Below are 12,526 nucleotides of genomic sequence, written 5' to 3' on the forward strand. Positions count from 1 at the left end.
ATGGGGGATGGTAAGATTAATGAACCAAATGATGGTTTGGTAGATATAGAAGTTCCTCAAGACCTCTTAATTCTAAGTTTTAACGATCCTATTAATTCAATTGTTGAGAGCGCATATTTCAAACTTTTAGCAAGTTATAAAAATGAAGAGTTCTTACAATGCAGAGCTATTCTTTCTTCAACCATTGATGTTGTGGACAAAAGCAATAATTATGTATTAGACTTTATTCTAGGTACAAAATTTAAACTTAATGTTCATTTATGTAAATAACTATTCTATAATCATATTCTATCACTAATGTTTTAATTTTATACTATATTGAAGAAGAAGAAAAAGAATTTTTAAGTTCAGAATCATTTGATAGGACGCAGGTCAATGATAATCAAGCTTATGAATGTATAACTCTAGAATTTTTTGGTTCTTTAAGAACATCAGGCCTACCAAATCACATGATTAAACTGAAAGTTGTGACTCCCAATATGCTGTTGAGGAATATGGACGAAGCTGAAGGGTTATATAATGGAACAAGATTAATTGCGACAAGATTATCAAATCACTTCATTGAGGCTAAAATTATGTTTGGAAAGAACATTGGTAACATAGTTTACATTTCCTGAATGTCTATGTAGCCTTTGAATCATCATGATCGTTCAAATTGATTAGGAGAAAATTTCCCATCATTGTCTCATATGCAATGCCAATAAATAAAACTCAAGGTCAATCACTTGATAGTGCATGATTATATTTTCCTACTCCAGTTTTCAATCATGGTCAATTTTATGTAACAATTTCAAGAGTTAAGAGCAAGAATGATTTGAAAATTTTAATTCACGGGAAGGACAAAGATTCATGTTCGACTACTACCAATGTTGTGTAGAAAGAGATATTCCAAGAACTAGTAGTAGATAAACTTCTTCTCCTTTTCTTTGATTCTATATTTTAAATATTCCAAGTATGATGAATTTGATCTTAAAATATATGAAAGTAGAAAGGTGTTGTCTTGTTTCACTTTTAAGTTTCATTAAAATTATCCAGGTAAACCTACTATAATTATCTACTAGAGTAAGAAAGTATTTATGTCCATTAATGGAAGGGGTAGAGTACGGGCCCCATATGTCAGCATGCACAAGATCAAATATTTTAGATGAAGAAGTATTACTAATAGGGTATGGGAGATTTTTATGTTTAGAAAAATGGCATGTATCACAAGGGTCGGTTTTATTAAAGGGAAATTGAGTAGAGATACACTTGTGAACAGAATCGAAAATGTGTCCTAGCCTATAATTCCATAATTTGGCATTGTCTAAACTAGAAGTAGTAGAAAAATTGGAAGCAAGAAAGGATGATGGAGGTTGGGCATGTAAAACATAGAGGTCTCCAAATCGCTCAGCTGTACCAATCATTCGCTGGGACAAATTCTGCAAGATTAGACATTTATCGTTAAGAAAAGTGATAAAACAAGCAGAAGTGGAAGTTAGTTGGGTTACAGAAATTAAGTTGACATTAAAACTAGGTATGTAATAAACATTGTAAAGAGTAATTTCATTAGATAAGGTGACATAGCCATCTATGATGGCTTCTGTAGTAGTGCCATAAGGCATGTTCATAGTAAAAACGGGGATGATGTTGTAGTTAGAAAAGTTAGATAGGGAATGAGTTTTATGGTGAGTAGCACCAGTATCTATAATCCAAGGGATAGAATTTTTACCTAAATGAGTAGAGATCGAATTGACATTACCAGAAGAGGAGATCACCGAGTTGACATCAGATTCAATAGGAGTGGATATTGAAGGAGTGTTATTTGTGAAGTGCTGTTAAAGGAGGTTGATAAGCTGATGGTATTGATCCTTAATATTCCCATGTGAGGAGTTGTTGGGTGAGGGAACAAGTTGTCTAGAAGAAGAAGTTTCTGCAGATGTAGAGTGAACAGAGGGATTATTGGGTCAATTCTGAAATCCAGGAGGGTAGCCATGTTTCACAAAGCAATGGTCGATGGTGTGATTGGTTATGCCACAATGTGTGCATACACGAACCGGGATTTTATTCTGGCGCAGACTTGTGCTATTTGAATGACGATCCCTTCCTCTAAAAGAAGATTGTTGAGAGCCACGACCACCCCCAAAATAGTATTGAACCTGAGAAACTAATGGTTGATTTTCAGTGGTGGAGTTTGGAGGAGTTAATTGCTTTTCTTACCAAAAAACAAGTGAGAAAGCCTTTTCCATGCTAGGTAGAGGATCAAGTATCATGATTTGAGAACGAACATGGCAACTTGTTTAAGCCGATTAGAAACTTGAAAACCATGTCTTGTTCACGAAATTTGCGAAAGTCGGAGACAGCACCGCACATACACGGTATAGCACATGTGCAGTCACGGGTTGGTCGATAGGTGTCAATTTGCTCCCATATAGAGGTTAATTGCGTGAAGTAACTTGAGACGTCAAGATTACCTTTATGAAGACGAACAAGATCATCCTGCAAGTCAGATATACAAAAGATGTCACCCTTAGAGAACTATTTGCGGAGGTTTTCCTAGACAGTGTGAGCATTATCAAACCCCGAAATTGATTGAGCAATAGTATCGAAAATGGAGCATCCTTCATGAACCAAATTTCCATATTGGGTAAATGTAATCGATTAAATTTGGTCATCCAATCGATTGGGAAAAGAAGTCAATCTATTGGAACATTAAAGCGGCCCATGGGTTGTTTCCTTTTCTGATGTTTTCATCTCCTATATAAAGGAGGATCGCTTCCTCTTCATTTCACAATAATTTCCAAAATTTCTCATTTTCTTTGGAATTTATCTTTTTATTTTCTCCCTCACTCTCTCTTTAAGAAATATTTTCTTTCACTTAAAGTTGTTTTGGTTCTTTTTTAGAGAAACAATACTTATGAGGAAGAAATTGTATTAGTCGTGTTGTTGTTATCATTCTCGAGAGTACAATACTCTTAAGAAATTGATTTTGGTTTGTGAGATAAACCAGTCATAAAATCTTTGCTTTGGTTTCTGAAACTTTGTCGGAAAAATTTTGTTTTGTTATTGTGACAACCCTAGGAAAAGCATGTGTCCTTTTGAGAATTTAATTTCATACAGTTGGTTCTCTCTATTTAATTTCAAAGGCTGTAATGTATTGATTAACACATCTAATACTTTCTTTGATCCACAATGAATAATTAAGTTGACTATTTTACATATATTAAGAAAAATGTCTAAATAAAAAATAGATAAGATATGCTTCAAATATTGCAATATATTCAAGAATCTTAGCAATCTTGAGAAAATATGCTTCAAATCTTGCAATATTTCATATTTCATTACGGATACTCATCCCGATCTTACCAATATTCCACCAAAATACCTCTATTTCTTCATGAACAAACCCTAAAATTTGTTTTTTTTTTCTTCCTGAAAACCATCGATTCCCTTCAAAGATTCATCACCATCCTCATATTTCCATCATCTTCTTACCCAGATTCTGCGAAAAATCGTCAACCTTTCTCATCTCTTAAACCAAAATCACAAGAAACCCTAATCATGGCGGAAACACCTTTTGTTGATTTCACCACCAACCCCTCTAATCCCTATTATATCCACCCAAATGAAAATTCCACACTGATTCTTGTCACCCCACCTCTCGATAGCAAAAATTACATAGCGTGGGCACGATCCATGAAGGTTGCTCTTATCTCTAAAAACAAATTACGCTTTTTCGATTTACCTTTCCAAAAACCCAACCCAACTTACATCCTTCATGATCCAAGGATTTGGTGCAACAATCTCGTTCTCTCTTGGATCTAACGCTCCATTTCCGATACTATTGCTCAATTAATTTTGTGGTTTGATAATGCTCACACTGTCTGGGAAAACCTCCGCAACTAATTCTCTAAGGGCGACATCTTTCGTATATTTGACTTGCAGGATGATCTTGTTCGTCTTCATCAAGGTAATATTGACGTCTTAAGTTACTTCACGCAATTAACCTCTCTATGGGAGCAAATTGACACCTATTAACCATCCCGTGACTGCACATGTGCTATACCGTGTACGTGCGGTGCCGTCTCCGACTTTCACAAATTTCACGAACAAGGCAAGGTTCTCAAGTTTCTAAAAGGCTGAAACAAGCAATATTGCCATGTTCGTTCTCAAATCATGATACTTGATCCTCTACCTAGCATGGAAAAGGCTTTCTCACTTGTTCATGGGCATGAAAAGCAATTAACTCCTCCAAACTCCACCATTGAAAATCAACCATTAGTTTCTCAGGTTCAATACTATTTTGGGGGTGGTCATGGCTCTCAGCAATCTTCTTTTAGAGGAAGGGGTCGTCATTCAAATAGCACAGGTCGTGGCTAGAATCAAAGTTTGGTTCATGCCTGCACACACTATGGCATAACCAATCACACCATCGATCATTGCTTTGTGAAACATGGCTACTGTCATACCCCAAAATTTGCCCATACTATTTCTCCTATTCAAATTCAAATCAAGGTCTCAATTCAAAGATTGGTCACTCAATTGCTCAGAAAGTCAACAGTCGATTAATTTGACCTAAAAGTCAACTGTGGTCAAAGTACAGTCAAAACTCCTAATTTTTTGTCAACATCCTCATTTTGAAGTATCATTCGCCATTTGATCAAGGATTGATCATGGTTTATCAAGGAAAGATCAGAAATCAACAATTTCAAAAGTTTCTAAATTAGGGTTTTCATAGGAGAAAGTCAACTAAACTTTGACCAGCCATAACTCCTACATGGAACATCAGAAATTTTCCAACTAAAGCTCATTTTAAAGTAAATTGAATTCTCTACAAATTTGTCTCTCACATGCCAAGTCTAAAAATGCTTCATTTGAGAGATATGGACCAAAACATTATAGGTCCTTTTCAAAAGTCAACCAAAAGTCATTTTTTTCAAAAGGACACACAAGGAGCATGGAAAATTATTTTGACATGGGACCAAAAACACTGGTTAGAGGACTCTTCAAGGTTTCTAAAAAGTCCTAGAACTCCTCCATACCTCAAAAATTGAGGGAGATAGGCCTTGTCAAAGTTGGACTATTTTGGAGGGAAAAATGTGAAGAAATTTGAACATTTCTGCAAATGGGCCCAAGTTCTTTTAATCTAATCTTGATCCTCAAGTATCCTAGAGCCCAAAATCTCAAAGCCATGAAAAATACATTAAATATTTGATTTTATTTGAATTTTTTATTCATCTAAATCATATATTTAATCAATATTTGAAGAAAATTGAAAAGATTAAATTTCTTTTTTAATACCAATCATATTCAATCATCAATTAAATAATATATTTGATTCAATATCATGGAAGAAGATTGGCAAAGATTGGATTAACATTGGCCTATTTTAGAAGTTCATGCAAATCAAATTTTCCAACATTGAAGTTCACGATTCAAAGAGATTTGGTCTAAGATTAATGACCTAATTCATTCCCCTATAAGAACATAACAAGAGCATAGCACAAGGGTGGGAAGATTCTGGTGCAAGAACCCTAAACCCGAGTCTTGAAATTCAAGAAAAACTCAAACTTCAATTCTGAATTACAAGGCTATTCTGGGGTGTTCATCGATTGCAATACATTCCCGGGTCTCCAAGGAAGCTTTTCCAATCAATAGCAAGGCTCAGAACCTCAAGAACACGCGCGTACACCTCTCTGTTTGTCACTTTCTATTTTGTGTCGATTTGCATCATACAAGCATCAGAACTCAAAATCAATGGCATATTTGTGTTTAGTGTGTTATGTTTATTGTTTTTGGAAAGTTTTGTACACTATGATGCTGTTATGAACATGGTCCCATAATAGGGTTTTCAAAAGCTTTTTAGGGATTTTTGATACAGGTATTTTTTGATTAAATCAGGGCCATAATCAGATTCGTGAGGATTGTACGAATGCAATGGCACCCTCGCGAAAATTTTTTGTATGCGTTTGGGCCTCTTCGCAATTTTTTGCAGGTATAAAAAACAAGCATTTACAGCGTTCCATGGAAAAGGCGCTGTAAAAAGGGAGGTTGCAGAAATCTGAGGTTGAAGACAAAGAGGTGTCACCCTCTGATTGGCTGAAAAGCGCGCGTTGGTGTTTCAAACTCCAAGGATCCGGCGCATTAAGAAACATGTGATACCATGGTCCCTCACTCTCCTGGCCACAGGATCATCTTCCAGCCTCATCCAACGTGTCCAGGCTTGCAGGTACACCATAGACCATACGCGCGCGCCACATTGGATCACCCAGCTAAGTTTCCAAATTTTTTTATTTTTAATTATACAATCCTTTTTATTTTATATATATATATATATATATATATATATGTATTTATTTTTTCCCTTTTTTTTATATATTCTAATAAAATTAGTTTTTTTTATCCAAAAGATGCTTTTTTTACAAATAATAAAGTTATATTTATTTTATCTATTTTTATTTATTTGAATTTTCTATAAAACCATAATTAATTTGTTTTAATTAACAAAAAATTATGAGAATGTTTTTGTCCGATTAAATTATTTTCTTTTCATCAATTTAATTAATTAGGTTGAAAAACCAATAATTAATTAGATCGATCAATGTTTTTTTATTATTTAATTTACACCCGAATCAGGGTTTGCGAGAATTTGTCATACACTGAAAAAACATTTCTTTGTACATTTTTCAGGGTTAGCAACAGGGTTCGCTCCAACTATGTGCCTCGCCCATTACGAAGCTAAGTCCCGACTTTATCCCTTTTTATTTTTATCCTTTAAATATTTATTTGCATTATAAAATTGCTATTAGGGTTAAACCCTCGAAAGTCAATGAACTCTTTTGCACTCACGTATCTTGCCTATTTTTGCCCATTTTTCAGGGTTAACCTCGAGGCTACCTCCGACTACGAACCATATCAGATCAAATCAAAAGCTAAGTCCTATTTCATATTATTTTTAAATATTCATTCTATTTTATTTCTTTCATCAAATTAGGGTTAGCCTTAATTGTAATTGAATTAGCCATACACTCACTATTTTCTGTTTATTTCTCCTTTTTCCAATTTTCAGAGTTTGCCAACCGTCAAAGCTCAATAGTCGGTAACCCTAAAACCCTGATTTATTTTAATTATTACTTGTGTTAGACCTGTAGCACTATTGATCCGCTGGCTTCATTCTCCCTTTCCCCCGCTGGTTTCTTTTTCCCCTTCCCCATATTAATTGATGTGGTTAGTAATCCTAGGGAGTGATAACTGTTGAGGCGGTAAAGCGGCAAGCAACAAAAGTTTTGAAAGTATTTACTCCGGGAAAAATTATCGTCTCCACAGGGATCAGTGCATTGAACTGCCGTTCAACAGTTTCCATAGTTATGAGTTTGGATTGAATTTGTTAAAGATAAAAAAAATGGAAAAGTAAATATTAACACAAAAAGAATACATTCTTCAAATAGAAGAAACTATCAAGTATTGCATATAATATACTCTTCACAAACTTAAACTTATTGACCGGATATACTCAACTTGTAACATATCAATATTACCACATGTCAACAACACAACCCACAACATTATCTAAGTGTCGATCTCTCAGACACCCAAACAACACATGAGAAATCCGAGCTTCCCGTAAATGTCGATCTTTCAGACAAACACGACCGCTCAGACGCATTAAGCACCGACACTAAGTGATTATCAACCTTATCCATCTCTGCAATTAAGTCAATAGAAAATCATCCTAGATAAGCATTAGAGCCCTACATCTCTATAGCAACTCAAACACATAGCCACAAAGCAACAATCTAAGACAATAATCCATAAAAATATGAAAGCAAGCTTTATATAACATAATAGTCAACAAATATACATTAGATCAAAGTATATATATACAAAACCCACAAATGAAACCACAAAGAGAAGAAAAGAAGAAAAACCCAAAAATCTCCCGGTTTGTCGGCTCCGATTGATGAAGGATTCAACCCCGGATCATCCATTTGACAGCTCCATTGTGTTTTCTAGCATCATTCCACTCAAAAAATGCTATTGGATGGATTGGAGCTCTAAAATATCCAACCATCCTTGAAAAAATGATTTCCAACAGCTTTATTGCGTTTTCTGCAGACACTGCTTCGCCCGGCGACTAAAATGGTTCGCCCGGCGACTCCAGGCAGTAGCAAATCACATTTTTGGGCCAGTCGGGCTCGCCCGGCGAGCCTAATCCTTCGCCCGGCGAGTGACACCAGTAGCAGAAAAATTCTGCACTGTTTCGGCCATAACTTGAGAACCGTAACTCCGATTTCCGCCCGGTTCGAAGCGTTGGAAAACTTATTCCATGCTCTATCCAATAATGAATGAATATAAACTAAATGGATGATTTATTTTTATTTGATTTTGAGATTTATTCGACGATTCGTTGGTTCCGTCGCTCAAAATTGCGCGTTTTGAAGCCGTGTCTTTGGCACTTTATTGCTCGTGCTCCAAAAGCGACTCGATATCTACAAAATGAATAGAAAACTATCAAATGGTATATAAATGAATAAAAACTCAATTAAATCCTATTTATACATATTTATACAAAAAGCGGGTAATTATTCAGAGAATATAATACAAAAGAATCGATTAGTGCCACAAAACAATAGTAAAAATAACGAATTTCTGGCACTCAACAATAACCTTGAACTGAATTAGCATCACTAATTATAAGATTAAAATTCTGAATTAATCACATGATTGTTGCACCCACGCACACTTTTTGGTAACCTCTCTTGTTGCCTGTTGCCTTTTCCTGTTGCCTTGTTGCCTTGTGTTTTTTGCAGTATAGCCATGTCCCTCGAATACGAGGATACCTCAGCCATGTTGCCTCGATTAATGCAAAGATCATAAGTCCCTAATGATGCTGCCTTCGATACACCAATATGATCTCATCCCTCGGAAGTTGCCTACGAAAGGCTGAGGTGTCCTCTGGTTGCCTAACGAAAGGCTATTCTGATCATTCCCTTAGACTACCTGCCTCTTTATGGCATGGGATAGTCATATGGAGAACGATAACTCGATGACGCGTTAACATCCAAACGAAAGACTTCCTGCCCCCTTATGGCATGGATAGACCCTTTCACCCTGAAAGGCTAAAGAATATTTTTCATCTAACCAGGTAATTGCTCCTTATTGCCTTGCTTTGAAAAATCTTTTTATTACATCTTTTTCTAAAATACTTTCAAGGCTACGCTCATTTACGAGCTAAAGTCCTTGATTTCTTCTCGTTCTACATTTCTTTAAAGAGCAAAGCAATTAAGAGCCCATGGAAAACCATGGATGTAAAGGGTGCCTTACACCTTCCCTTTGCATAAATTACCCCCCGAACTCAGTTTTTATTTAAAAGGTTTTTCCTGTTCTTTTAGCCTTTCTGTTAATTTGGATAAATAAAAGTCGGTGGCGACTCTTGCTTACTGCGACATTTTCGATAAAGTCAATTCTCCCACCGTATTACAGAACTAGCGACTCTGATGGGGATAATTTACTTATAAAAGAGGGGTTACCTTAAAAGCTTAGGATTCATTTAAATGTTTTCAATTGTTTGCTTTGTTTGTTTTATTTTTCAGGGTTGTTTTGGGAATTAACTGAAGGACGAATCCTACACCCGGATTCAAGTACATCTAAGATAGGAAGTGGCATAATCATGGCGACCTCCTTCATGTATGTGGAGGATTGGTCAATATGAGAGTTCACGCTTAAGTTAGGCCTTTATGGGTGCTCGCATGCCTCTTTTGCATGAGAGAGGTTCGTGTGGATATCTGTAGGTGAGTCGGAGCTTAAGGATCTTTAGTTACCTTTAGCCCATCTTGACTTTTAGGAACGTAGTGGGGGGACTACTCTTGATTTATGTTGAGAGCATAGTCGCTACCCAATACTACAGCTCAGATAGGTTCTTTCTCAAAGTATCATTGCATGGTATGTATGTATCATGTTTGAGGGTGCTTTAGGAGGGCTGACAATTCTGGGTAACTCGGTAGAACCCGTTGTTGATATCATCTTTATCCTTAGAAATACCTTTGGGGAAGGGTATCTCACATGATCTAAACTCCATGCAAGCCAAGCCTAAGGAAATTGTGTGAATTGTGTGACTTATTTGTGTTTGCTACTAACTTTTGTTTCCCTGCAGGTTTTGTTAAAAGACCTGTTTACCCTTACTATCTCACGCTGTGTATAATGAGCTGCATTCACATAACATCATGACATCATAAGCATAACATGTTGACTAACCCTTTCAAGGATCTTAGGAATTTAGGGCGCACAATTTCAGGTGCCATTATCAAAGACTGAATCCCTAATCAAGGGGCAAGAGGATTTATTTTCCTCTGGCCGTGTTCCTTCCAGTTCAGAAACACAATACCTATCAAGGGGCAAGAGGATTTATTTTCCTCTATCCATATACTTTCAAATTCAGAAGTATCCCGAATCAGAGGCGATAACCCACTCGATATGGTGAGCTTGATTCTTAAAGAAGGACGCCTAAAAACGAAAGCAAAGGCTCTTCAGACGAAGCTGTGACTGATTAAATTTCTAATGTTGCTAACTAAAATCCTAAAGATCCTTGAAAATATTGCATCTGCATTCATAAAACATTGCATCACAGGTCTTCATAAAACAGGTGTCTCATCTTTCTGCTGTTTATTTCAGTGAGAAAATGGATCTCGAACAATCTGTCAAGAACCTCCAAGCTCAGAATGCCGAATTCCAAGCTTTGATCCTTAACTTAGCCAAGGGGAAAGAAGAATTGAAGACGCTTCTGATCAAGAAAGAGAGAGGTCAACATATGCAGCAAGACGGCCAAGACAAATGGAAATCCAAACCCAAGCGATCATTCGCTCCGTTGCACATGCCGTTGTCTCAAGTTCTGCAACAACTGCTCAATCAGAACTTGATAACCCTATTACCGCCGTATTCAATTCCTACAAATCCCGCTCCTGGGTACAAGTATCATGCGAGATGTGCCTATCATTCGAATAGTCCCGGTCATGATACAGAGGATTGTGGACCATTGAAGCATAAGATCCAAGATTTAATTGATGACAAAATCATTGACTTCAACTCACCTGAGAAGCCCTACATGGCTAATGTTGCGCCCAACCAGAAAGGTCGAGATAAACGCAACCAGCAGGTTGGGGGAGTTCTAATCTCCACTCCAACATCACAACCAAAACATAAACATAACGCGCCTAAAAGACAATTCACAAAGATCAACATGACTTTGGCTGAAGCGTTGCAACAGATGCTGAGGAAAGGGCTAATTACTTTGAGGGATCCTCCTCGCAATCCTAACACTTTGTCTCATCGTTATAATCCTAATGCAATATGTGCTTATCACTCCGACAGCATTGGACATGACACTAATGATTGTTGGCCATTAAAGAACAAGATCCAAGATATGATCGATGCTGGTGAAATTGAATTCCCTCATCCCAAGACTCCTGTAGTGTTCACTACTCCCAAGCACAAGCACGACAAGACTGATTAATGTCTAGAAGGATGAACTTTTAGATCATTAGATTTACTGTCATTTGCAATTTCTCTCCTGTTTGGTTGAACATTCGACTTATGATAGACATTATCTATTTTAATAATCATCATTATTGCATTGCATATGCTTGTCTTGAATAAATTATTTCGTTATCACTCATTTTAAATTATGTCTTTACTTTGCATATGTTTTATAATACTCAATTCCTGCTAAGCTGTAAGCCTTTTAAGGGAGGATGACGAAAATGATACCGCAACCTCGTACAAGATGCTTTAGAACAGACTATGCTGACGATGTACAAACATTGTTTCATTTCCTAAACAGTGGAGATATAAGGATGTTAATCCCTCGTCATCCCCTTTGAGCCTAAAGGAGTAGAAGTTTTCTTTCTTGTACAATTTAAAACCCTTAATCGTAACCTGGGGCAGAGTAGTTACTCAGTTAACTCAATTATACTAGTCGGTGCTTACACAAATAATGATGGGTCCCCGCAACCAGTAAGTCATGCACTCAATATCCACCAAAAAGAAAAAATCTGTTAAGTCAAAACCTATGAAGGAGACTTATCCAAAAGTCGAAACATCCCGCTGACTGTAATCACAAAATAAGCAGTTCTGGCAAAAGTTAGGGATAAAAAAAAGGTCACTACAAATCCTTGACCAAAGCAAAAAGAATTACAAGGAAGGATGATTGACTGTCCAAATAAACTTTTGGTGCTTCAACCACTATCAAATATCGATGTTAACACTTCAAGCTTTGCTAAATATGAAACACAAAGTTAACTGAGCATAGGATCGAAGAACATCACGAAGATTGGGAAGGGTACAAATAAACTTTGAGCCTTTTATCCTTTGTTTCTTAAACCGTGAACCAAGCCACGTTACAACCCTTGAAAGTCCTAACTGAAGCATGGTTAGTTTGAAAACATACTGTCACCAAAAGGTATCCTGACTCCTTAAGGTTTACCACAAATGCTGAGTTGATATTTCGTCTTTTACAAACATCACGTTTTTATAAACATCAAACTTTTACATCTCC

General features: G+C 36.5%; 1 protein-coding gene across 1 annotated transcript; it reads left to right on the top strand.

The window, feature by feature from the left end:
- On the top strand, window positions 1–617 carry LOC131619713 (uncharacterized). The gene is made up of 2 exons (XM_058890779.1): window positions 1–232; window positions 325–617. Exons 1-2 carry the CDS (start codon window positions 1–3, stop codon window positions 615–617), a joined length of 525 nt encoding a protein of 174 aa, XP_058746762.1.
- Window positions 618–12,526: the final 11,909 nt, after the last annotated feature.

Source organism: Vicia villosa, linkage group LG7 (assembly GCF_029867415.1).
Source record: "Vicia villosa cultivar HV-30 ecotype Madison, WI linkage group LG7, Vvil1.0, whole genome shotgun sequence".
Lineage (NCBI taxonomy): Eukaryota > Viridiplantae > Streptophyta > Magnoliopsida > Fabales > Fabaceae > Vicia > Vicia villosa.

What these genes read in the sequence shown, in the direction of transcription:
- LOC131619713 (XM_058890779.1), top strand. Translation starts at nt 1, where the DNA reads ATGGGGGATGGTAAGATTAATGAACCAAATGATGGTTTGGTAGATATA. An exon ending in TGTATTAGACTTTATTCTAG is followed by an intron (nt 233 to 324) that starts GTACAAAATTTA and finishes ACTATATTGAAG; the next exon opens with AAGAAGAAAAAGAATTTTTA.